The sequence below is a fragment of the Phacochoerus africanus genome, chromosome 4 (assembly GCF_016906955.1).
Source record: "Phacochoerus africanus isolate WHEZ1 chromosome 4, ROS_Pafr_v1, whole genome shotgun sequence".
Lineage (NCBI taxonomy): Eukaryota > Metazoa > Chordata > Mammalia > Artiodactyla > Suidae > Phacochoerus > Phacochoerus africanus.
This window is the reverse complement of record NC_062547.1, coordinates 118,069,543-118,097,508: the sequence shown is the minus strand read 5'-3', so window position 1 is coordinate 118,097,508 and position 27,966 is coordinate 118,069,543. Positions and strand designations below refer to the sequence as shown.

Below are 27,966 nucleotides of genomic sequence, written 5' to 3'. Positions count from 1 at the left end.
ATTATAATTCCCCAACCCAGACTAGCAGAGTCTCTGATTAAAATGAAGAGTAGAGGAAACAATGTCATCTATGAAAGATCTTTCTATGAAAGATAGGCTTTCTTTAGTGTGAGAACCTTAACATTTTCCATCAACTCTTACAAAGATTACTTTTTGCCCTTCCAAGTAATGTCTCCTCACACAGTTCTTACATATAACACTAACAGTCACTGTTGAAAAATCTTTTTTGCTCCTTTCTATTACATTCTAGTATCTTTTATTCATTCAAATAAAATTTAAGTGTTTGCTAGGTGCTAGGAACTACCAGCAAGCTGGAGAAACAGAAAAGGACAGGCAGACAGGGCCTTCATGGCTTTTCATTGTGTGTGAAAAACAGAATAATTTAATTACAATTGTGATAAGTGCTATGAAGGATACAGGGAACTAAAGATGTAAAACAAAAGATTTAATCAAGTTCAAGAAAGAACAGGAAGAGGTAGCCACGGGAAATCAAAGACAATTTCTCTGAGGAAATGACACTTGAAATAAGATGTAAGGATTAAGTAGGAGTTAATCAAAAAAGGAATAACAGGATTCTATGGAGAGAAGAGAACACACATGAAGGCCCTAAGATAGGAAGAAACAAGATATGCTCGAAAAATTGAAACTACTGGTGTAAGGAAAGAGAGAAGGAAAGGCAAGAATTTTAAAAACTACATAGTGTCTACATGTTAGTGGTAAGTATAATTTTTTTTTTTTTTTTTCGTGCTGCACCTGTGGCATGTGAAGTTTCCAGGCTAGGGGCTGAATCAGAGCTGCAGCTGCTGGCCTACACCACAGCCACAACGCAGGTTCCGAGCCACATCGGCAACCTACACTACAGGTCACGGCAACACAGGATCCTTATCCCACTGAGCGAGGCTAGGGATCAAACCTGCTTCCTCATGGATACTAGTAGAGTTCATTACTACTGACCCACAATGGGAACTCCCCTTAATCTAAGATTTCAACATTATCTTTTGGACTTTAAATGATTTGTTTTCTACTTCTCACTAAGAATTTAAAAGATGAACACTCATGTGGTTAACAGATTCCTAGAATGTTACATTAAAAAAAATATTTAGGAGTTCCCGTTGTGGCGCAGTGGTTGACGAATCCGACTAGGAACCATGAGGTTGCGGGTTCGGTCCCTGCCCTTGCTCAGTGGGTTAAGGATCCCGCGTTGCGGTGAGCTGTGGTGTAGCTTGCAGACACGGATCGGATGCCGCGTTGCTGTGGCTCTGGCGTAGGCTGGCGGCTACAGCTCTGATTTGACCCCTAGCCTGGGAACCTCCATATGCCGCGGGAGCGGCCCAAGAAATAGCAAAAAGACAAAAAAAAAATTATAAGTTGCATCATAATTTAAATACATTCAAGTAATTCTTTAAAATTTTGGAAGTTTCTGAATTAAATTTTCTCATATAGAAAAAAATATTAGCTATATGTAACCATCTTTTGTAATGTATGTTTTATAATTTTGTTTCATAAACTGGTTTTTTAAAAGTCCAATTGGTAGAAGTTGAAACTGTCCCTTCTCCTTCCTCACTCACCAAAATAGCTTTTTAGAGTTAAATAAATTTCTACCTGTAATGGCATTCTCAAAAGTTCTGGCGTCTGAAATTCCAACATATTCTGGAATCGAAGTCTACTGAATAGCCGGAAACAAATTCCAGGTCTGCATCGCCCTGCCCTTTAAAAATAAAATATAAAATTAAGGTTCAAACAAGGAATATAGACTACAATAAGGAAACTAAAAGCAATATAATTCAGGAGACAAAATAATAAACCAATATCAAATTATCTGATTTTGAATCCATACTCTGATATTGATCTCCTATCTTTTGAAATGACACATCTCATATCTAGGACTCAATTATCCCATTTATAAAGTGAGATTCATGAATGACATCTACTTGACACACTTCTAAGACAATGATAAAATTTTAAAATATATACACAAATTAAAGCAAGTAAAAAATAAAGTATGAATAAACATATGATAATTTAATCTATTTTACTACTACCAAGCTGCTACCAAGCACTGAGTTCAGGCCCACAACTAATTAGAGTCATTCAAGTTATGCATTATACAACTCTAAAGGAGTGTCATTTACCCAATCATCATAGAGACCTGAAAAATTTCTGAGAAGTAGCAGAAATATATCTTGAGGGAAAGCAGTCACTTTTAATTTCATCCAAAGTCCCTATAACAACTAAAGACAAGGTTGAATATGCTAAGTGAGAGAGAGAACAGAAATATCCCTATCTTCGCAAAGCTCACAATTCAGAGACAGACAAAACTATAACACAGTGAGAAACAAGTTAAAAATCTGACCATTCAGATTCAAAGAACTGGACCATTCTTTCCCTCATCAAATACTTCTCTCACAATAAACCCATCAGCTTTCCCACCTGTCCAGTCTCCCCTGAGAGCTTTCTATCCTTTTCTAGTCCTTAAATCTTGATGTTCCTCTGAGGCTGGCCCTCAGCCCTCTGCTCTCCTTACTCTACCCTCTCTCCCAAGTGATATTAATAATCCTTCTAACTTCAAATCCCCTCCCTCCATCCAGGTTTCCTCATCCTAATTTTCAGCCTATACTTCAGAAGGAAGTATAGGAAAATGTTTTGGTTTCCTAGTACACATAAAATTTGTATTACACTCTAATTTGTGTAATCCATTAAGTGTGCAATAGCATGTCTAAATAAACAATATACATTAAATTAAAAACTACTTAGTTATTACAATTAATTAAAAATACTTTATTGCTTAAAAATGCTAGCCATCAAATGAACCTTTAGCAAGTCATAATCTCTTTGCTGATGGAGGGTCTTGCGCCATGTTGATGGCTGCTGACTGACCAGGGTGCATTAAGCTGGAGTGGCTGTGGCAATTTCTTAAAATACAACAATGAAGTGTACCACATCAATGGACTCTCCTTTTCACAATTTCTCTGAAGTGTGCCATGCAGTTTGATAGCATCCTACTCACTGAATTTCTTTCACAACTAGAGTCAATCCTCTCAAACCCTGCCACTGCTTTATCTACTAAGTTTATGTAATATATCTTTCATTGCCATTTCAACAATCTTCACAGTATCTTCGCCAGGAGTAGATTCTATCCCAAGAAACCTCTTTCTTTGACAATCCATAAGCAACTCCTCATCCATTAGTTTCATCATGAGACTGCAGCAATTCAGTCACACTGTCAGGCTCAACTTCTAATTTTACTTCTCTTGCCATTTCCACCACATATGCAGTTACTTCCTCCCCTCAAAGTTATCCATAATGGTTGGAATCAGCTTCTTCCAAACTTCTGTTAATGCTGGCATTATGACCTCTTTCCATGAATCATAAATGATCCTAATGGTATCTAGAGTGGTGAATCCTTTCTAGAACATTTTCAACTTACTTTGCCCAGATCCATCAGAGGAATCACCATCCATGGCAAGTGTAGCCTTACAGAATGTTTTTCTTAAAGAATAAGACTTGAAAGCCAAAGTTACTACTTGATCTGTTGGCTGAAGAATGAATGTTGTGTTAGCAGTAAAAAACCATTAGTCTTGTTCTACATCTCCATCAGAGTCCTTGGTCTACAAGGTGCATTGTCAGTGAGCAGTAATGGCTTGGATCATTTTTTTTTCTGAACAGGTCTCAACACTGGGCTTAAAATAGTCCGTAAACTATGTTATAAACAAACGTGCTGTCAGCCAGGCTTTACTGTTCCATTTTAAAAGTATAAGCAAAGAGTAGATTGAACATAATTCATAAGGGCCCTAGGACATTCAAAATGGTCAATGAACATTAGCCCCTAACAAGAAAGTCAGCCTGTCCTTTGAGGAACTGAAGCTAGGCACTGACTTCTCCTCTCTAGCTATAAAGTCCCAGACTTCTTCCCAGAGCAGGATCTTTTCCAAGAGAAAAATCTGTTTAGTGTAGTCACCCTCATTATCTTGGCTGGATCTTCTGGATAACCTGCTGTAGCTTTTACACCAACACTTGCAGCGTCGTCTTGCACTTTTATGTTATGAAGATGGCTTCTTTCCTTAAACCTCATGAACCAACCTTGGCTAGTTTTAATTTTTTCCTCTGCAGCTTCCTCACCCCTGTCATCCTTCACAGTGTTGAACAGAGTTAGGACTGTATTTGGGATTAGGGTCTGGTGTAAGCGAATGGTGTGGCTGGTTTGATCTTCTATCCAGATCACTAAAACTTTCTCCCTATCAGCAATAATGCTGTTTCGATTTCTTATTTATTTGTTCAGTGAAATAGCAGTTTTCATTCCCTTCAAAGATGTTTCCTTTGCATTTACAACTTGGCTAACTGTTTGGCACCAAGGGGCCTAGCTTTCAGCCTATCTTAGCTTTCAACATGCCCTCCTCACTAAGCTTAATCATTTCTAGCTTTTGAAAGTGAGAGAAGTACGACTCTTCCTTTCATGTGAACACTTTTAAGAGGTGATTGTGGTATTATTAATTGGCCTGATTTCAATACTGGTGTGTCTCAGGGCACAGGGGGTCCCAAATAGAAGGCAAGAGATGGAAAACAGCTGATCAGTTGGGACAGTCAGAACACACAACATTTATGGATTAAGTTTATCTTATATGGGCACAGTTCCTGGTATCCCCCAATAAGAGTAACACCAAAGATCACGAACCACAACTTAGCATAACAACTAATGAAAAAGTCTGAAATATTACCAAAATGTGACACAGAGACAAGAAATGAGCAAATGCTGTTGGAAAAATGGAGGTAACAGACTTACTCAACATGGGGTTTGCAGGTTGCACAATTTTTTTGTAAAAAAAAATCAGCATCTGTGAAGTGCAAGCCTATACGTCTCAATTTCTACCCCCACTATAATAATACAGGCTACTCTCATTGCTCCCTTATTGTAAATGACAGTATTAATGAAAGAGATTCCTCCTGGGGTCCTCCTACCATCATTTTTATCTCTATCAATTCATTTCTCAAAGAGCATAAAAAATACTATTACAATCATGCTATCCCTTGGTTTATTAAGAAAAAAAAACAGAGCAAGAAAACACAAAATGGCCCTTAGGGGTCAGTCTGTAACTTACCTCTTTACATTCATTTTTTACTATTCTCCTTCAAACTCCATCCAAACAACTTTGTCACTCTTGCCTTCAGGCCTTTTTGAATATGTTCCCTCTGTCAGAAATGGCTTCCCACAATAACTATTTATTCATATTTGCCTCAGATTCTATCTTAACTCCTCTAGAATCATTATCCAGTTATAGTGCAGATCACAGGGTATTGAAACTGCTTTTTTGGGGGCGGGGGGGCACACCTGTAGTATATGTAAGTTCCCAAGCTAGGGATTGAATTAAAGATGCAGCTGCTGAACCATAAGGTTGCGGGTTCAGTCCCTGCCCTTGCTCAGTGGGTTAACGATCCGGCATTGCCGTGAGCTGTGGTGTAAGTCGCAGACGCGGCTCGGATCCCACGTTGCTGTGGCTCTGGTGTAGGCCGGTGGCTACAGCTCCGATTGGACCCCTAGCCTGGGAATCTCCATATGCCGCGGGAGCGGCCCAAGAAATAGCAAAAAGACAAAAAAAATAAAAAATAAAAAATAAAAAAAAAAATAAAGATGCAGCTGCTGGCCTACGTCACAGCCACAGCAAAGCCAGATCTGAGCCGCACCTTCAACGTATGCCATAGCTCATAGCAACAGCAGTGCCAGATCCCTAACCCAATGAGTGAGGCCAGGGGTTGAACGCACATCCTCATAGATACTAATAGGGATTTTAACTCACTGAGCCACAAGAGGAACTCCAAAACTGCTTAATTTATTAGACTCCAACATTTCCCCCAACTCAAATTTTACCCATCAGACTACAGTTTATTCATCATTACATTACGGTGAAGCCTGTCAAAAAATATCCATTGAAAAAGATGACACTGAAAATTTCTATATTTTCTGATTTTTATCCCTGATGATATACTATTAGCATGGCAGAAATAAAGTTCAATGTGCCAAACCATAAGAGTCCAACTGACCTAAGAAAATCAAACCCCTCAAGGGTATTCTATGAAGTTAAAAGGACATAAAGAAACATATTCACTGCCTTCAGTATGAGGCATTCTTTTAAAGTCAGTATTTGATGTTTTCTTGCTAGTTAAAATACAAGAAAAATTAGTAAATAATTACTGAAAAATACTTTTTAATCTTGACTTTTTAAAAATGAAAATGTAATGCAAGCATGTACTAAAGTAAATAAACAACAAAAAATTTTAATTAACTCTTATTCCTCCAAGAAACCACAAATGCCCCTTCTTAGAGTCAACAACCATTGTTTTCTAATGTTTCTCTCAGACTGGACAATGTACTGTGTCTAAATATATATACAGACAGATACATACATATTTTTAACACGAGAAAATACTAGACATCCTCGATTACCTTACTTTTTTCAATTACTATATGTTCAGAAAACTCACTCCACAGAAAACATATAGATCCAAATATTTCCTTTTAATAGTTACTTAGCAGGACACTTTGCATGGCAATAACTGAACCACTTCACTAATGATGGACAATACACTGTTCCCAGACTTTTCGCTATTATAAACAATGCTGCAAAAAACATTTTTAAACATACATCTTTGTACACATACACAAGAATACTTAGCATAAATTATGAGAAGTAGACTCCACTATCAAAGGGGAGATCTATGTAAGCAGTTTCAGATCCTCCTCTGAAGAAGTCACACCAATTTACACTCCCATCAGAAAACTATGAAACTCTATTTGCCCAGCCTTTGCCTACTTTGTTGTGTATACTATTAAAAATTTTAATTGATGCCAATCTGATAAGCAATAAATAGTACCTCATTAATTTGCCTTTTTTTAGGTATATATGAGATACACGTGGTATATGTCAGGTTGATATAGTGGGCTTTAATTGATTTTACTGAGCTTTTTTGTATAACACAGAAATTCATCCTACATCTTTTATATATATATTTTTAAGTTTCTTATACATTATTTTAATTTTATTTTTTATTAAAGTATAGTTGATTTATAATGTTGTGTTTTTCTTATATCTTCTGAGGGTAGATTATACTCGGCAAAAATTTTGTATTTTTAACATAATCTGGAACTCAACTTTTAAAATAAATGAGTTCTCTTGTGGCATATTAAGGCTCTGGTGCTGTCACTGCAATGGCTTGGATCCCTGCTATGGCATAGGTTTGATCCAAGGCCTGGCAACTTCCGCATACATGGGCATAGCCAAAAAATTAGTATTTAAATGGTTTGCTTTATAAAAATAATATAAAAACACTAACACGAAAGTTTTAGCATTTTATAAAAAGAAGAATATACATTAAATATGTAATACCTATGAAAATGTTTCCATTTTACTGGCAATTGAATGAATATCCATTAAATATACATTACCTGCCTTTTCGCTGTATAGCACTTGCTTTGGAAATCCACACCATTTTTAACATTGTAACAAAATTCAGTGCATCAAAGGATTTCTGTAATATTTAAATAAACTTTATGTTAATACATAATAGGTACTTAAGAAATAAGAGAAAAACATTATGCCAAGTTTATTTCAAAGCCCCTTTTGATTAATTAGAACAGAATACTGATTAAAAAAAAATTCAGATTTCTGATTAAAAACATTCTAAGGGCAAAGTATGAAAACTAAACTCAGAACAGTTATAAATCCCCTCATTCTGTGCCTCCCTGAGCTAACTGTTTCTCTCTGCTATATTTGAATAATGGCAATCAGTTTTCATAATGTACCAAGATTGAAGAGAACTGATCTATTCTCTTGAGGTCATTTTCTATCAGATTTACACCACCACGGGGGAAAAGAAGTGACAAGGGAAAGACATTTTCTGAAATACCTTCCAGGGATCTGATCTGAAAGAAGAACAATAATCACTAAACTAACCCTATTTCTAAGTAAAGAAATTTTAACCCCTTAGGTTTTAGCTCCTGCAAAACTACTAATATGGTTAGCCTGTTCAGAATGCTACAAAATAGAAAGTAAAAACGAATCATTACTACCTACATAGGTCCTCAAAGAATCTAAAGGAAAACTTACTATAGAATAGTATTTTAAAAGAATTCATACATATATGTCAATCATGCATTGACTTTACAGTTTCCCTTTCATAAAATAACTAGAGAGAGCAAATACAAGTGTGTTCTCCAAATAGTTTAACTACAGGATTTTTTAAAAAGACATTGCTTATACTGTTTTTAATAAAATGTTGTATTTATCAACTTTGTATATAAAATAATTCTGACAATACCATCATAGTTTACTTGATAAATAACACCTAAGGTAATTAATATTTTATTTTATTTATTTTTTTTGCCTTTTTGCCATTTCTTGGGCTGCTCCCGTGGCATATGGAGGTTCCCAGGCTAGGGATCGAATCGGAGCTGTAGCTGCCAGCCTACTCCAGAGCCACAGCAACGCGGCATCCGAGTCGCATCTGTGACCTATACCACAGCTCATGGCAACACCGGATTGTTAACCCACTGAGCAAGGACAGGGATCGAACCCGCAACCTCAGGGTTCCTAGTCAGATTCATTAACCACTGCGCCACGACGGGAACTCCCCGGTAATTAATATTTTAAATCAAAAATGGTCATTTATATCCACTAGAACAGACAAAATTTGCTTTCTAAACATGGATAATACTTTTTACCTTAAAAAAATCAATGGCCTCTATCACTTTAAATTCTCCAGTAAAAGGATAACCAAAGCTAAGGGTATTGAGAATTGCTGAGCATTCCAACACTAAAAGGAAACAAATGCTGCCTTTTATTTACATCAGAGGTTGAAAGTTAACATATTTTAGCCTTTGTAGAGGGGCTCTGTTGCAACTACTGAAATCTGACACTGCAATGTGAAAGCAGCCACAGGCAACAGATAAAAGATTGGATATGGCAGTGTTTCAATAAAATTAATTTTTACAAAAGCAGGTGATAGGCTCAATTTGGCTGCTAGCTATTATTTGCTGTACCCTGGTTTTACGTTCACTTTCTGTCTTCATGGTTTTCTTGAACTAAATATCTTTCAATATAACAACAAACAAGGGGGACATGGTCCAGGCCCATGAGTAGAAGGAAAACATACAAAATACGTAGTCAAATTTGAACACTGTTAGACAAAATTTTCAGTGTAACTCGTCAAATGCTTTATTTTCTTTCTAATATTTAGTGAGAAGCTAATTTTTTTTTATGTGTTAAAATAACAAGATAGATCCTACATGCTGAATTGTGTAAGGTGGAATATTCACTTTAGAGAAATTAACATCTACTATGTTACATTCATCCAGAACCAGAAATTTTCCCATTAAAATGAATTCTGCTTACATTCATTTACTGTTATGGAAATAATAACCTTCTTCATTTAAGTAAAAATACAGTTTATCCATACACACCTCTTTCACCTTACCAGAATCAATAACAAAGACAACATCATTGACTGTGATGCTGGTTTCAGCAATATTGGTGGAAAGGATCTGCAACAGGATATTATGTTATAGTTAATACGAGAGCAAAATCAATGACTAATAAAACAAAAAAGAGAAGATTTTATGAAACTTACTATTTTTCGAACACCTGCTGGTGGGTTTTTTAATACCTTCTTTTGATCAGATGTTTGCATATTTGAATGAAGCATAAAGACTTGATATCTGCTGACAAAAGAGTAAATACACTGTGGTACCTATCTGTTTCTTAAAGCAACAAATATACAGCTTTAGCTTTTACCTGTGTGTATTGTCAGCAAACCGCTTGTCATCAAAGAGGATGCGATCCCTCAGACCAACAATTTCATCATATCCAGGTAGGAAAATCAATACAGCACCTTGAAGAAGAATGAATTTTTTAATATTAAATCTCACTGTAAAACCAGAATCAGTCAAAAGAACTAGTCAGATAAAGGATTCTATCATGTGTTTTTGAAACTCTAATACTTAGAGATGACACTTCAGAAATTATTTGTGCATTATCATCAAAGGAATTATATAAAACTTTGTATACATACAAAATGTTAATTTTATTATTATTTTTTTTTAGTGCCACACCCATGGCATATGGAGGTTCCCAGGCTAGAGGTCTAATCAGAGCTGTTGCTGCCGGCCTATGCCAAAGCCACAGCAATGCTAGATCCGAGCCATGTTTGAACCTACACGACAGCTCATGGCAACACTGGATCCTTAACCCACTGAGTGAGGCCAGGGATCGAACCCACAACCTCATGGTTCCTAGTCAGATTCATTTCCGCTGTGCCATGACAGGAACTCTCAAAATGTTAATTTTTAAATCAGAGAATATATTTTTGTTCCAGTTCGTTTAGATAATGCTTATTTACCAGCATCACAACTATGGCAGATATTGTAAAGAAGATGCATGATCAAATCCAAGTCTACTTTTTCATCATCAAAACTATGATGATAAGCTTTCAGGAGCTCTCTGTCTTCTGCACTGAGGTCACTTCCATTTGTCTGAACTAGAGAACTTTCATCCAGATTTCCAAATTCCAATGAAGCACTAGAAAACCAAATAAACCAAGTCAAATTTCTTTAAAAAGTAATGCTTTAAGTGTCAATGATTCCATTATGTCCACTTTCGAATTTTCAACATACCCTGAGCAAGCAGAACTTAATGCTCTAGCTATAATGTAATTTCTATTTTGGTTTCAAGTATATCATTCAACATAAAATCTGATAATAAGTGCTTTTAAAAAACACTCAATCTGAAGATATTTCCCTCAAGAAAACCTACAGCCAATAAAAACATGAAAATATGTTCAACATCATTAGCCATCAGAGAAATAAAATTTTAAATCACAATGAGATACCTCTTCATATCCACTAAGAAGACTATGCTCAAAAAGACATAATAATAAGTGTGAGAGAGGATATGAAGAAAATGGAATCCTAAAACATTGCTAGTGGGAATGTAAAACCACTTGGGAAAAAAATGTGGCAGTTCCTGAAAATGTTAAACATGATATTACCATATGCCCCAGCAATGAGACTCCTGGTTATATGGATAAGAGAAATGAAAATATACATCCACATAAAAATCTGTACACATGTAGATCCTGTCGTGGCTCAGTGGTTAATGAATCCAACTAGGAACCATGACGTTACGGGTTTGATCCCTGGCCTTGCTCAGTGGGTTGAGGATCCAGCGTTGCCTTGCGCTGTGGTGTAGGCCGGCGGCTACAGCTCCGATTGGACCCCTAGCCTGGGAACCTCCATATGCTAAGGGAGCAGCCCTAGAAAAAGCAAAAAGACAAAAAAAAAAAAACTATACACAAATGTTTATTACCAGTATTATTCATAAAAGCCCAAAAGCAGAAATAACTCAAATGTCCATTGACAAAACAACTGAGTAAACTGTGATTTATCCACAGAATGTAATATTATTCAGTCATTTAAAGAAAATGCTACAACATGGATGAACTTCAAAAATATTATGCTAAATGAAAGAAGCCAATCACAGAAAACCATATATCATATGATTCCACATATATGAAATATGTGAAACAAATATATTGAAACAGAAAGTAGATTAGTAGTTGTCTAGGGCTGGGAGAGTTGGGTAAAATGAGAAGTGACTTATAATGAGCAGGGGTTTCTTTCTGGGTGATGAAAATGTTCTCAAAATCGACGGTGGTGACAGGTATATAATTCTGTGAACATACATACCATCAACCACTGGGTTGTACACTTAAGTGGGTGAACCACATGGTATGTGAATTTTATCTCAATAAAACTTAAAAAAACAAACTTTTGGTGATCATTTATATTTTCTTGATAGGCTGTTTCTAATTTCCTTTTTTTTTTTTTTTTTTTTAGCCGCACTTGCGGCTTGCAGAAGTTACAAGACCAGGGATTGAGTCAACACTGGATCCTTAATCTGCTGCACCACCAGGAAACTCCAAAATGTGTTCCATTTCTATTTAGCACTTAATGAAAAAGAGTTTCAGTGTGAGAGTTTGCACAAATCTGACTAGTATCCATGAGGATGAGGGTTCAATTCCTAGCCTTGCTCAGTGGGTTAGAGATCGGCATTGCCTTGAGCTGCAGTGTAGGTCGCAGACGCAGCTCGATCTGGCGTTGCAGTGGCTGTGGCATAGGATGGCAGCTAGAGCTCTGATTGGACCCCTAGCCTGGGAACTTCCATATGTCAAGGGTGAGATCCTCAGAAGACAAATTAAAAAAAAAAAAAAAAGAATGACTAGAACATTTAAAGTGTTAGCACCAAAATGTTTGAGAGTTTTGGGTGCTGTTACTGAAATGACAACAAAACCCACAATCCAGAGTTACCATTTGGATCTGCCAAGATTTTGAGACTCTGCATTACCATTTAATGAAATTAAAATGACAAAACTAATTTCATACCTCAAACGTTTACTTCATCTAATATCTGAGATTACATCTATAGACAAATACAAAAACCCAAGTCAAATAAAATATCGTGTATGTTCTTGAATAACAGAAGTTACTATTTTTTGACACTTACAGGTTGAAAATAGATCAAACCTATTAATATACTATGAAATACTTTTTTATTTTTTTTTTTTAAGGGCTACAACCTGTGGCATATAGAAGTTCCCGGCTAGGGGTCAAATGGGAGCTGTAGCTGCCAGCCTACGCCATAGCCACGGCAATGGTGGATCCTTAACCCACTGAGTGAGGTCAGGGATGGAACCCGCATTCTCACGGATAATAGTCAGGGTTAGTAACCTGCTGAGCCACAGTGGGAACTCCCTAAAATACATTTTTAATAATATATTCTCTGTTAAATATCTTTTTTCTTTTCTTTAAATATCTAATCTAAAATCTATATAATCTATCTAAATACCTAATCTAAATTTATCTAAAATCTTTATCTATAAGAAGAATTAGCTTCATAGAACTTTGACAGTATTGCCCTTCTGATTCTTTATTCCTTAATCAAAGTAATGCGTGTACAGATTGTTAATAAACAAATGGTTTTATAAAAGTTATAATAAAACCTTTCTCCACTTCTAGTCACAGTGCCTAGGACCTTTTTCAAATCTTTTAGCCATTCTTTAGGTATTTATTGCCTTATTTCTAAGCAACATGAACCTTCTGCTATTTACTGATTTAACAATTCAGTAATTATCTGTGAGTCTCCAATTAATGAAAAATGAAGTCACCACTTACACCCTCATAAGCTTTCCACCCATACAAACCCATACAATTTTCATTAAATCTGTGTTCAGCCTTTACTTTGCTATACCTACATAAATATTATGTACCCCTGTACTAAATGGGATAACTATGGCTATACATCCTTTCTTCTGTAACTTTTTGATTTTTCCTTGAGTAATTATTAATTCTTACTTGCTTAGTTTTTTGTGTACTTAGAACTAATTCTTCCTAAAGTCTCCAATACATTGCTTAGTTTTCTGAGTACTTGGAACTAAGTCTAATTCTTCCCAAAGTTTCCAAAAGATTCATTAATAAAATGTTTAAAATATGGTCAAAACCACCAGGTCCCTGAGGGACCTTCCTCCTGGAGCTCTCTATCTTCTGTTTCTGAAACGAGGCCTACTGGGCAGCTACCACAGTGACAGCCCTTTGTAACAGCATACTAAGCTTTTCTTTCACATATCTCCTATGCTGGATCTACTGTTTTATGTCTTAATTTCTGTGAAGCACATTGTCTAATAGCTTCCACATAAAGAATACAAAGGAGGAGTTCCCGTCGTGGCGCAGTGGTTAACAAATCCGACTAGGAACCATGAGGTTGCAAGTTCGGTCCCTGCCCTTGCTCAGTGGGTTAACGATCCGGCATTGCCGTGAGCTGTGGTGGAGGTTGCAGACGCGGCTCGGATCCCGAGTTGCTGTGGCTCTGGCGTAGGCCGGTGGCTACAGCTCCGATTCAACCCCTAGCCTGGGAACCTCCATATGCCGCGGGAGCGGCCCAAGAAATAGCAACAACAACAAGAAGTTAAAAAAAAAAAAAAAAGAATACAAAGGAAATAAATTTTCCTATCCTTTTTTGAAAATTTTCTATCTCTTGTCTTTTTGTTCCTACTTTGTGAATGATTTTTTTTTTCAACTTTATCTTGTAATCCTCTAAACTCTTTTTCTACTTTTAATTTTTGGGAGCTCTTTCTTATTCATTCATTCTTTTAAAAATATTCACTGAACATCTAGCATATCCAGGCACTATTCCTGAACAAAGGAGACAAGGACCTTACTAAACTCTAGTGGAGAGAAGACACAAACAATAAACCAATACAGATAGTAAGTTAAGTAAATTATATAGTTTATCAGAGGATGGTAGGTCTGATGGATAAAAGAAAAAGTAGAACAGGTTAAAGAAGATCAACAGTGCAGGGAGGTGGGGACTGCAATAATAGATATGTAAATTTCTATTAGTTTATGCATTTTATATTCCTTACAATTTTAGTGATATTTTGGAAAAAAAGCAGAGTGACAAATACCAAGTTTAACTGGAAATCCCCCTTCTGCTTTTTTAAGATAAAATTAAAAATAAGATAAATATTATAATACAGAGGATCTTATTAGAAACTTATGAAATAATTGAACAGAAAAAGTACTTTGTAGTACAAAAAAAAGAACTTCAAAAAACAATCTCTGGATAAGAGACCCTAAACAGACTTTATTTGTCACATTCTATGATTTATATGACTAAACTTTTTTAAAAGGAGTTACAACCAATTAAAAATAGTATAAAGTTTTACCTGTAAGATTCTAGAAGATCCACAATTTCAGTCTGCCCAAAGTGTTTAGCCCAATCTAAAGCCATCCTGCCAAAATTTAAAAGATATTAAATTAAGAAAGATAAATAATACTCTCAAAATTATATAACTACTCAAAATTATTCATTCACCCATTAGAGATGTATGAGCAATTATTGCAGAATAGTTTTTAATATAAAGAGAAATATAAGAAAAAAAAGATATGTGTAGCTATACAAAGATGTAAAAAGAATTGATGCAGTTTAAAATTACCAGCCATTTGATGCTTTACTATGGACATTGGCTCCCATACTAATTAACTGTTCTACTTGACTTGAAAAACCTCTTCCTGCAGCTACCATCAGAGCTGTTGCGCTGGTTTCACTATGTCTGTAATCAACTAAGACAAGAAAAGATACATAACGTTAAATTTCCAAATGATTTAAAATCACTTTAGTTTTTTTGCATGTTAAGAGTTAATCTGGAAAGTGCACCTTTACCTAAGTACATGATAACAGCATTATATAACCCTTAACTCAGATGATCCAAGAAGACCTGATGCTGATGTGTTCTGAGTATAAACAGGATGAATTAGATACTATCAGTTATAAGGCAGGTGAAGGAAAGACAGTTGTTAAACTGTCTTAAGCTCACCAAGATAATTAAAACAGAAAAGGAAAACGACTAACTTATGGAATCCTTAATTAATCTTCCTAAATCGAGAAACTGCCTTGACTAAATGACAAGATATAATTAGAGAAGAATTAAAAAGTTAATTTTCATCAGTATCTGGCAATGAAAGCTTAAAAGGGCAAATGCAAAGTTTAAGATGATTTTTTGATATTCTTTTGTTTTACTTTTATTCCCCCATGGAATAACAGGTTCTAACTGTCTAAGATGCTGAATGGGAATAACACTGGCAGAAAGTTTCTTCCCATAAACTCCTCCATGAGAAAAAATTAAACTTTTACTGAGTTTATTTATTCTAAAATGTTAATAAGAAGGTCCTGATCTATACCATTGAAATTAGTACTCCAAAAGAATAAATGATTGGTTCTGAACAAAAATATGAGTTTTGAACTTTTTGAGTTAAATTATAATTCCACCATAATAAATAAGAGTAATTTTAAAAAATTAACTAAACTGGAGTTCCCATCATGGCACAGTGGTAACGAGCCCAACTAGTATCCATGAGGATTCGGGTTCAATCCCTGGCCTCGCTCAGTGGATTAAGGATCCAATGCTCTCATAAGCTGTGCAGCTTGGATCTGGCTTTGTGTGGCTGTGGCGCAGACTGGCAGCTGCAGCTCCAATTCGACCCCTAGCCTGGGAAATTCCATATGCCATGGGTGCTGCCCTAAAAATAAATAAATAAATAAATACATAAATACATAAATGGTACTTACCACTAACATTTTCAGTTAAAATAAGGTGAAAGACCTGAGCAAAGGCATCAACATCTTTATGCAGCCATATGTCAGAAAGGCAAGCATCCATTTCCTTTATTAACCATGGTTCAAGGCAATTCACATCTTTTTCTGTCTTTAAAAAGAAATAAAAATTATAAATTATCCCACAGCTAACCTCTGCTTGCAAAGAATGTGAGATAGCCATAACAGCCTCAAGAACCACTAACAATATGGTATTATAGTAAAGGCTTTGACACAAAAGTTTCTCACCTCATCAAAAACATTATCACTCACAATACTCTATCTTGTTCTTACATTTATCTTTTATCTGAAAATGAGCTTGTCGACAAAGGAGTATAATCCAGTCACAATATTAACTATGCTGCTGACAGAATGTTGCTAAATGTACCTGTATATCAGTGGTCTTCTCTCCCAACTGCACAATAGAGGAACATCACCTGGAGCTTTTCAACACTGATGCATGGTCCAGCCCAGACCAAGCATATCAGAATCTCTGTGATGGGGGCCAGATTCCTTAAGAATTTAAAAGTTCCTCAGGAATGCTAATGTGCAGCCAGGCTTAAGAATCACTTATTTACATGGTCGAAATGCTATTCATTGAATCACTGAGATGTTCCATATGCTAAATAACAATTTTTAAACATTGTTCATTTGGGTACATCAGAACTTTATAAACATTGGAAGAAAACTGCAAGTATATCTGTAATATGTAGCTTCTCATGCTCAAAATAGTTTAATTCTTTCTCTAAAAAGTTTAGTGTCACAAGGATCATACTAATTACCAATGCCTTTTTAAGAATTCTAAACCAGAATCAAAAACCTGAAGGGACCTAGGAAATCTGCTAGTTCCAGTTTTCAAACAGATTTCATGAAACTCAAGGTAGCAGTGAGGGATGGGAGTGGGAAAAGAAGGATGAGCAGGCAGGGCTTCTAAAAAATATTTCATTTGGAAAAGATTTTGTGCCAAAATGAAAGGAAGAAAAGGAGTTCCCACTGTGGCATAGGGGATTAAGAATGTGACTGCAACATCTCAGGTCACTGCAGAGGCACGGACTGGATTGGATCCCTGGCCTGGAGTAGTGGATTAAAAGATCAGGCGTTGCCACAGCTACAGTGTATGTCACAGTTGCAGCTCACATTCAGTCCCTGGCCCAGGAACATCTATATGCAGCAGGTGCAATCATAAAATTAAAAAAAAATGTTTTCAATTAGAAAGAAGGAAGAAAAGTAGAAAAGAAGGTCTATGGTGGGTAATTGATTTTACAAAGTCACATAGCTGTATGGGAGTGGAAACATCAGTATTGATTAGCTGCTCTAATTCCAAGTCTCTTCCAAACTTTTTCATAGCTTATCTTAGGTTCTTAAACTTTTGAAATGATAAAACATCAAGCAATAATAAGGCATACATATATAATATCTATACCTATTTTCTTCAAAAAAATGTATTGAAAATATGGAAATAATTTAAACTCACAATGAAACAAAAGATGTTATATTATTCTTTTAAGAAGTGTAGAAAGTTGTTCTGAAAAATGTCTTATAGTCTAAGATTAAACTAAGATAATTCATATTATTATTACTATAATGGCCATGCCTGCGGCATATGGAAGTTCCCAGGCCAGGGATTGAATGAGAGCCACAGGTGCGGCAATACAATCCTTCAACTCACTGAACTGGACCAGGGATTGAACCCAAACCTCTGCAGCAACCCAAGTCACTGCAGTCAGATTCTTAACCCACTGTACCATAGCAGGAACTCTAAGAATTATACTGTAATAATGTAATACAATATTACAATATCATAAGACATTCTTTAAATTACAAAATTTTCACTCAAAATAGCAGTGTGAAACAGCTGAGGTCTTACCAACTGACTGAAGACAGCATCACCCCCATCATCCAATAAATCATACTCTTCAGTCACATTTGGAACAGCTCTCTGTCTCTGAGATTCAGGTTTGAAAGTATTCTCTTGCGCTGAGTACCATTCTGTAAGCGTGCTTTGTTGTTTTTCTTCTAAATTAATTACCAAAGGAAGAACAAGTAGATAAATTCTTTGCTTTTTGAAATAAATTTGTTTAAAAAATTAAGTGAATCTGAAAATGCGTAAAGTTGGCCTTATTCTGAAGTTACTTTTTTAAAAATATTAATTAGGAACATTCAACAAAATGAGTTATGCTGAACCAAAGGGAGACAAGAAACTGCTTTAAGAAAGCTTATTTATTCATCAACTATTAAGAAGTTTACTTCTAAAATGAGTACATAATTTAATGAACAGTATTTTTGCCATGTAACAAATATTGTTTAAAATTAATCACTAATAGTCACATAGCACCTTGTAGAAAATAATTTATTGAACTTCTATCATCCTGCTAGTTACCTGAGATACAAGTTTATACAATTTTCATCGTCAAAAGTTTCAAGAACCAGGAGTTTTATAATTTACATATTAATGATTCAGGACTGCACTGTGAAACAGGCAATGTTATTTATTTGTTCAAGTGAAGAATCTAAAAAAGTTAAGGTCTTTGTCCAAGTTATACTGACTAAAAAATGGAATCAAAGCTTGAGGCCAAGCTTTCTTTTTTTTTTTTTTGTCTTTTTGCCATTTCTTGGGCCTCTCCCGTGGCATATGGAGGTTCCCAGGCTAGGGGTCGAATCGGAACTATAGCCACAGGCCTATGCCAGAGCCACAGCAACGTGGGATCCGAGCTGTGTCTGCAACCTACACCACAGCTCACGGCAACACTGGATCCTTAAGCCACTGAGCAAGGTCAGGTATCGAACTTGCAACGTCATGGTTCCTAGTCGGATTCGTTAACCACTGCACTACGACAGGAACTCCGAGGCCAAGTTTTCTATCACAAGCAATGCAATTAAAAGTAAAAGGGAGAGTCTGCGGTGGCCTAGTGATGAAGGATTCAGTGTCGTCAGTGCTGTGGTGTGGGTTCTATTCCTGGCCAAGGAACTTTTACATACCATCGGCACAGCCAAAAAAAAAAAAAAGTAAGCAAAAGGAACCTAACCTTAATTCAAAAGCTGAGATATAGTATAAGTCATGATAAAAGATGTATTCATAGGCAAATAATGCTAAATTCAAAGTACTGATACAACTGATAACAATATCAAGATGTGAAAGCCTCAAAAATTACACCAGGAGTTCCCATGATGGCTCAGCGGTTAACAAATCCAGCTAGGAACCATGAGGTTTCAGGTTCGATCCCTGGCCTTGCTCAGTAGGTTAAGGATCCGGCGTTGCGGTGAGCTGTGGTATAGGTTGCAGATGAGGCTCAGATCCAGAGTTGCTGTGGCTCTGGCATAGGCCGGCAGTTATAGCTCAGATCAGACCCCTAGCCTGGGAGCCTCCATAGGCCGCAAGGGTGGCCCTAGATAAAAAAGACAAAAAAAAAAATTACATCAAAGTTGATGTTATTGCTCACATGCTACTTTTTTCATCCCCTCCCACCCACACCCCACTCCCATGCTATAAAATGGGCTGGGGACAGCCAGCACATCATCATCCCCTGCTTCCTTACAATAGCAGCTGAATCTCTGGATACAAACATTTGGCATCCTCAACTCTGGCATCTACTTTGAATTCATCTCAATAGATTATAACTTCTAGAGGTAAACCAGAACGTAAAAGGTACATTTGGGATAGCTGTCCAACACAATATTATGCAATTATTCACAGAGAAAAATACTTTCAAGTGTCCTTGTAACTGCATAGTTTATGAGTGGAGTACTCCAAAAAGTCAGTATCAACAGTAATTTTCTTTTATATTTTTTTGATGAAAAGCTTACCTCGCTGCTTTTCCTTTTTGTACTTCAACATTTCTTTGTTTGTGTATCCAGTTGTTCTTAAAATATCTTCCAGAAACATTTCTTTTACTTCAAATGGTCTTCCCTGTACTAAATAAAAGTAATTTTTTTAAATAGCCAATTTGCCTCTTAGAGATAGTTCACATAAAAACATGAGATTCCCAAGTTAATAAATTTGAGTATTAATCCAAAAGCAATTTCATAGGCCAAGTGACCCTCATATTGTCCTTTGCATCTACATTTTGATCTATATTTTGGACAACTGTTCATTTGTTTGTTTTTTCTAGCATTTACTATCTCCTTGTGTGTTTGGCATCACACTAGGCAATAGGAATATAAATGGTGAGCAGAAACAGAGCTACCTCCTTTCATGAAGCTTGCAATCTAACAGGGCAGTTAAACATTAATCTAATAATCCTGAATATAAATGTAAAAATAAAGTTGCGAAAAGCCCTATGAAAGAGAAATACAAGATACCATGACAGTATATAATAGGGGAATTTGAATGAGTCAAGAAAAGCATTCCCACTGAGAAAAATGAGAACCAAGAGGAGATAAAGAAAATAACTAAGCTACACAGAAAGGAAAGAGTGTACTATGAAGGAAGAAACAGTACCTATGGTGAGAAGGAATATCAAGTTATAAAGGAACAAAAAGGGCCAAGCTAGTCAGAACACAAACGGGTGAGGGAGAGAAGCTGTATGGAAACAGGATTGCAGATCAAGATGAGGTAGAAAAAATAAGTCCTGGAGTTCCCGTCGTGGCGCAGTGGTTAACGAATCCGACTAGGAACCATGAGGTTGCGGGTTCAGTCCCTGCCCTTGCTCAGTGGGTTAACGATCCGGCATTGCCGTGAGCTGTGGTGGAGGTTGCAGACGCGGCTCGGATCCCATGTTGCTGTGGCTCTGGCATAGGCCGGTGGCTACAGCTCCAATTGGACCCCTGGCCAGGGAACCTCCATATGCCGCGGGAGCGGCCCAAGAAAACGGCAAAAAGACAAAAAAAAAAAAGAAAAAGAAATAAGTCCTATTAAGGGTTTAGGTCTTTACTGTGAGGTAAAGGTTATTCAAAGTTTTAAGTTCAGGAGAGTATTCAACATCATCAAAATTCCACTTCAGAAAGAACATTCTAGTTGCAACAGGGGGAATGGATTTAAAAGAGAGTGAGAGGGAGGCGAAGGGGTAGGGGAAGAGGGAGAGGAGGGGGGAGGGGAAAGGAATGAACAATTTAAAAAAATGGATCAATGAGTAATCTTCAAAAATACCAATATTTAGGCACCAAGCAAAAGAGAATTTCACAGAGGAGACCAAGAAAGTACAGGCTATACCACTGAATAAGACTTAGGAATCAATGCTGGCAAATAAATGATGGGATATGAGCATTTCACAAAAAAAAAAAAAAAAAAAACTATGGGAAATATTACAGAGACTTTAAGTAAAATCTGAACAGTAGGCTTGGCAATTAAACCAGTGTCAAAAAAATCTGGTAAGAATGCACAAATGAATAACTTCATAATGTGCCAAAATGTGTGAATAATTTCCACCTTCTCAAAAAGTAAGGTAGCAAAACCATTTTACTGTTAAAATTATAAACAGATATACACTTCCACTCAATAACTTCACTTTTAGGAATCTATCCTTAGAATTAAGAGCACCACCAATATATAAGGCTATACATACAAGGATGTTCAGAGAACTAATTTGAATGTCCAAAAAGAAAAAAAAAATGGTTAAATAAATCATGATACATTCATACTAGGAAATATAAAAGCAGCTGTTTAATATAATGAACTACATCTAGAGCTACTAATCAAATGGACTTTTTATGATACTGTCATAAGAATAAAGAAAAGTGCAAAACAATGTATATGGCATGTGCCCATTTGTAAAACCATTTTCTGTAAACCCAATACATATGTATATATTAACATATGTTGTAAGGTGAGACAAGTGCAATATGCACTAGGCTTTAACATCAAGTAATCTCATGGAAGCAAAGACATGAAATGAAAAGAAGAGGTGAATGTGAACTTTTTCCCTATGTGTTGTACCGTTTCATTAAGGTGAACACTTACAACTTTTTCTATTTTTGAAGAGGAAATTAATTTTTTTAAAGATCAGTGTAAAAAAAAAAGATTGGTGGCAAAACCAGATTTCATTAAAGGATAAGGGCAAAAGTTAAGTGGCAATATATTCAGAAATACATGGGAAGTAAACATAGGAGTATAGACTACACTTTCAAAGAGTCTAGCAATAAAGCCAAAGGTACAAGAAAAAATTTAAAGGGGAATAAAGGGTCGAAATAAAGCACATTTCTTCTAAGACTAAAGAACTGGCCCCGCTACACAATACCAAAGAGTTGCAAATGAAAAGAGCATGAAAATATATAGCGATGACTGATTAAGCATATCTCAGAGTAAAAAGAAATAATAGGTGCCCTCTATAGATCAGAACATTTCCCAATTTCTACGACAATAAATACAATCATGCAAAAATATTATTTCATAAAAATCCTAAAAAGAAGATCTGATAATTTAACTTACTATATATCACTGGACAACTCCCAAAGTATCTTATAAAAAGATTTACATCCAAGGCTGCACTAGAAAGAATTAGTTTCAAAGTTGGGTGCTTTTGCAACAAATCTCTTAACTTTGTAAGTAAAAAATCACTAAATCGATCCCTTTCATGTACTTCATCCTGCAGTAAACAAACACAAAAAAACCATGGAACAGTTAAAACATAAGGATAACTAAGACTTTAAAATTATGGAGCTGCTAGGTTTTACACTAATCCACATTAAATGTGGACAAGGCCAATTAGTGAAAATTTTGTATTATGGACAATTCAGAAATAATCAGACATTAACAATCTACTCTAGCTAACAAAACACTGCCCTTTCTCCCACAGAATATAAAACCACAAAAACAACAAATCCTGAATTAGTAGAGTCTACTTTAATGCATGTTTAATATACATAAAATCAATTTAAATTTGCTTCTGGTAGCATCAGAACTAGGTGCATCCTTCAGTTTGAATGCACAGAACTAGTAAATATCTAAAAGTTCCTGATCACGAGCTTATAAAACAACTGAATTTTTCCAATATAAATTGGATGAAAGTTTAGGATTCTTTAATAGGGTCATAATTCATCTAGTTATTTCATCAGCATCTAGTTACTTTAGCAGCTTACCCATAAAGTTAAATGACTATAAAATATGCTCCTAAGATTTGGAAGAAGAATTAAATAACTAAGCATAAAGAAAAAAAAGAAATTTTACCATTCTGGAAAACTCTTAAAGTGGTACAATATATCATTTTCATATTTAAAAAGCACTTTTTCAAACACTACGCTATTTTATTTTCACTTATAAAACCTGATGGTAAAAAGAAAATCTTTAATATAAAATATCTTTCCTAATAATTATGGACAATAAAAAGTAACTTGATCACAATAGCCATTTTTTAAAAAATTGGTTCTTGTGTATATATTTAAATTTAAATATTCTTACCACAATAACATGTGTCACAGTTGACAAAGTACTATCTCCTGCCATCAGAGTACGAAGCAATACACCGTTAGTACAAAATGTCAGAAGTGTCTTTGGAGAAACCCTTTTAAAAAAAAAAATCCAAATAAAATGCACAATTACAAATCTTTTATGTATTAAAACATGATCACATTAAGTGCTAGTCTCCTTTGTACTTTAATAAATGTTACTAATATAACAGTGTATTGGTACATATACTTTATTAGCAAAGTTGTATGAAATATGTATTTTGTGCCTGATAATTTCACAAATTTATTATTACTAATAGCCTTTTATTAATAGATTATTTTGTTAAAGAATCTAAAGTTCCCAGGCCAGGGATCAAACTTATGTCACATTAGTGACCCGAGCCACAGCAGTGACAATACTGGATCCTTAACCACTAGGTCACCAGGGAACTCCCTAAATAAAGAGATTCTTTTAAAAACATTTTAAATACTTTTTGCTTGGGGAAAAAAAGTATATCATAAATGAGATCAGCTTTCTGAATCACTATATCCAAATTATTGTAAGCAAAGAAATGATACTACTTGTCAGGAAGGTACTACTAGTATTACTAATAATAACAATCAATTTGGTTACTACCATTTACTGAGTGCTCACTATAAACCTGACATCAAATTTGTGCTCTAGATGCTTTCACTAGCTTCATTTTATAGATGAGGAACACAAGACTCAAAGAAGTGAAATAACTTGCACTTTATCACGAAACTATGAAACAGAATTTCTATCCATGGTCCAAACCTATTTATTCAAAACCCTTTTTTGGGTTTTGAATAATTAGGTTTCAAACTATTTATTCACAACCTAACTAAGTTAGGACATGATCTCAATGTGCTCTCATAAACTTTTGGAGCAAAAATGATCATCTAACATTTCAACTAACACATTCTCTACATTTAGTGAAATACAAATATCTTGTTTTTTCAGAAAATTATAAAAGGCTACAGGAGAAATGTCTTTACCTGCTTTCTAAACGGATCTGATATCCAATTGTTTGACCAATCCTTTCTCTTCTCTCTGCAGCAACTCTTTCAGCCACAGCAATAGCTGCTAATCGTCTTGGTTGAGTGCAAAATATACGGCAGGGGATACCATTTTTGAAACAATCATCTAAAAGGAACTGAGGAATCTGAAACGAATTTTAAATTACTATTAAGATGACATGATTTGTATATACAGAAAATCTAAGTCAATCAAATGAAAAATCATTAGAATTAAAAACATTCTGTAAGATGCCTAAATGCACAATAATCACAAAACCAAAAGCTTTCATGTAATAGCTGCTAATAACAAGCTTTAAAAATAACTTAAAAAGATTTTTTTCATAACAGAAACTAAAACTGAGAAACAAAATTGTAAGAAATGGTTAAGGTTTACATGAAGATTATAAAACACTACTGAAAAACGTGAAACAAACTCACAGACACTGAAAACAAACTTATGGTTACTAAAGGAGAAAAGGGAGAAAGAGGGATAAATTAGGAGTATGGGATTAACAGATACACACTCCTATATATAAAACAGGTAAGCAACAAGGATTTACTGCATAACATAGGGAACAATATTTGATATCTTGTAATAACATTTTGCATGCTATAATGAAAAACAACCTCTATATATATGTGTGTGTATGTAGATACACATATACATCTGAATCAATTTACTGATCACCTGAAACTAACACAAAACTGTAAGTCAACTATATTTCAATTAAGAAAGACAGAAGTGGAGTTCCCGTCGTGGCGCAGTGGTTAACAAATCCGACTAGGAACCATGAGGTTGCAAGTTCGGTCCCTGCCCTTGCTCAGTGGGTTAACGATCCGGCATTGCCGTGAGCTGTGGTGGAGGTTGCAGACGCGGCTCGGATCCCGAGTTGCTGTGGCTCTGGCGTAGGCCGGTGGCTCCAGCTCTGATTAGACTCCTAGCCTGGGAATCTCCACATGCTGCAGAAGCGGCCCTAGAAAAGACAAAAAAAAAAAAAAAACAGACAGACAGAAGTATCTTAAACAGGGGGAAAAATTATTAAATAAAAAAATTACACTAGAACACTAGATATTAACATGAGGAAAAAAGTTAGATTTCTACCTGATACTATATAATAAACTCTAGATGGATTTTTAAAACTATAAATATAAAAGTATTACAACAAAATATTTATAGGGAAATATTTTTTAATCTTGGTATAGAAAATGCTTTTTTTAGCATGGCATGAAGCCCTAAAAAAAGACTGACAGATTTGACTAAATAAAAATGTAAAACTACTGACAAGATATGAAGAGCAAAGCTTTTAGCAACCAAAAGATTGGGAAAAATTGTTTTTAAAATATCTAACAGACAAGAGACATGTATCCATAAAATAACGCACTATTAAAAATAAACACAAAAATGATTAAAACAAACAAAACTGATATAAATGAGAAACTCAAAGAACATAAACAAATAGAAAGTAAGTAAATGAAAAGATACTCAACTAGGAATCAGGGAAATACAAACTAAAACATTACTTTTTGCTTCTCAGATTGATAAAGGTTAAAAAACCATTGTTGCCCAAGTTTTAGAGAAATGGGAACTTTCAATACTTTCCATACTATTTTAATATAACTCTTTAAATAACAGATAATAATTAGTCAATCCAGCTAATAAAACTTCAAATGTTTATTTCTGATCTACCACTGCCACTTCCAGGAATTTATCCTATTTAAAAACTCCCACAAATTAAAAAAGGAATATTAGGATGCAGTATAATAAAGTAAGTACAATATAAGAATAAAATGCTTGCTGTGCCACTTCCTAGTTATATGAATCTGGGTAGATTAACATCTGTAACTTTAACCTTTAAGAGATAATAAAAGCCAACATGTCTTGGGTTATTAAGAGGTTTAAACCACATAACTCATAAAACCTCAGCACAAAGTACACCATCATTTATTTTTATCATTGTCATTACAAAAATGCTCAAGAATGCTATTCAATTGTTTAAAAAAGAAGTACATCTCCAAGTACTAATATGGAAAATATCCAGTATCTATTAAGGCAAAAAATATCAAGATATAAAGTGTATATATATTATCCCACATATGTTTTAAAAGTAATTTATATCAATACTCTAAACATACACACACACTCCCAAAAAATCAGAAACATACTCCAAGTTTCTGACAATAACCCAGGGAAAGAGGAGGGTGACAAGAAAATTAGAAAATCTTTCACTTGCTATGTAATATTGTCTATGATGTGTGAATTTCACATTAGAAAGATGAATAATGAATATGAATATTCAAAAGGCAAATAACTTCCCAATTCTACCAAAGGAAAGATAAAAATGACTAATGACTTCAAATTATATCGTATTTATATTTCTTTTTTTTTTTTTTTGTCTTTTGACTTTTTAGGGCCCCATCCATGGCATATGGAGGTTCCCAGGCTAGGGGTCTACTTGGAGCTACAACTGCTGGCCTATGCCACAGCCACAGCAATGCCAGATCCAAGCCACATCTGCAATTCACACCACAGCTCACAGCAACACCGGATGCTTAACCCACTGGGCAAGGCCAGGGATCAAACCCACAACCTCATGGTTCCTAGTGGGATTTGTTTCCACTGCGCCATGACAGGAACTCCAATATTTATATTTCAAGAACAGGAACATTAGTAATTTTACTTAAACTCCTTAAACAAGATACAATTATTTCTCAGGTTTAAAACCCATTTAGATTAATAGTTTCTTTTTGAAAAGCTAAGCAAATTAATTTCTAATTAAATTCTCATGATCTCTTCAGACCTAGTAAAATGATATATATAATTACAATAACAGGCATCCATAATCCAAATATACAAATATCATTAGGAAGGACATTCAAATAATTTAAATAAAAACATATTTGCTATATTTTATATCAAAATTTTCACAATCTCTATTCAATGTAATTTAAATGGCTACAATTAGCACCTACTAGTAAAACTTTCTAATACTGCAAGAATTATAACAATCTGAGTAATCTGAACAAATTCTCTGATTACATGGAATTTCACTTAACCATAAAAGGACTCATATTGAAGAAAAACCTTATACACTGTCTTCCAATAAACATTTCTTCATGTTTATGGAGATCCCATTGTGGCTTAGCAGGTTAAGGACCCAATGTATTTTCCGTGAGGATGTGGGTTTGGTCCCTGGCCTCGCTCAGTGAGTTAACAATCCAGCATTGCCACAAGCTGCAGCGTAGGTCACAGATATGGCTTGGATCCTGTGTTGCCCTGGCTGTGGCATAGGCTTGCAGCTGCAGCTCCCATTCAACCCCTGACCACAGGTACAGCATAAAAAAAAAAGTTGATCAATTATTTAGTAGTAAAAACTCAAGTTTTAGGTATAATAAAGTATTATACTTCTGTGAAAAT

At 35.2% G+C, this 27,966-nt stretch overlaps 1 protein-coding gene across 2 annotated transcripts in view; it reads right to left on the bottom strand.

Annotated features, from left to right (window-relative positions):
* YTHDC2 (YTH N6-methyladenosine RNA binding protein C2) overlaps nucleotides 1–27,966 on the bottom strand; it is a 64,176-nt gene that overhangs the window by 23,890 nt on the left and 12,320 nt on the right. The window contains exons 5-18 of one of the 2 annotated variants that reach the window (XM_047778435.1): nucleotides 24,531–24,697; nucleotides 23,527–23,629; nucleotides 22,558–22,714; nucleotides 19,998–20,105; nucleotides 18,061–18,209; nucleotides 16,170–16,305; nucleotides 15,037–15,163; nucleotides 14,767–14,832; nucleotides 10,387–10,565; nucleotides 9,783–9,879; nucleotides 9,619–9,709; nucleotides 9,452–9,532; nucleotides 7,439–7,521; nucleotides 1,603–1,708 (exon numbers count right to left, since the gene is read on the bottom strand). In XM_047778435.1, the coding sequence (XP_047634391.1) occupies nucleotides 1,603–1,708; nucleotides 7,439–7,521; nucleotides 9,452–9,532; nucleotides 9,619–9,709; nucleotides 9,783–9,879; nucleotides 10,387–10,565; nucleotides 14,767–14,832; nucleotides 15,037–15,163; nucleotides 16,170–16,305; nucleotides 18,061–18,209; nucleotides 19,998–20,105; nucleotides 22,558–22,714; nucleotides 23,527–23,629; nucleotides 24,531–24,697 (1,650 nt within the window). The remainder of the gene's footprint in view (nucleotides 1–1,602; nucleotides 1,709–7,438; nucleotides 7,522–9,451; nucleotides 9,533–9,618; nucleotides 9,710–9,782; nucleotides 9,880–10,386; nucleotides 10,566–14,766; nucleotides 14,833–15,036; nucleotides 15,164–16,169; nucleotides 16,306–18,060; nucleotides 18,210–19,997; nucleotides 20,106–22,557; nucleotides 22,715–23,526; nucleotides 23,630–24,530; nucleotides 24,698–27,966) is intronic. The other variant, XM_047778436.1, reaches the window with a different exon arrangement.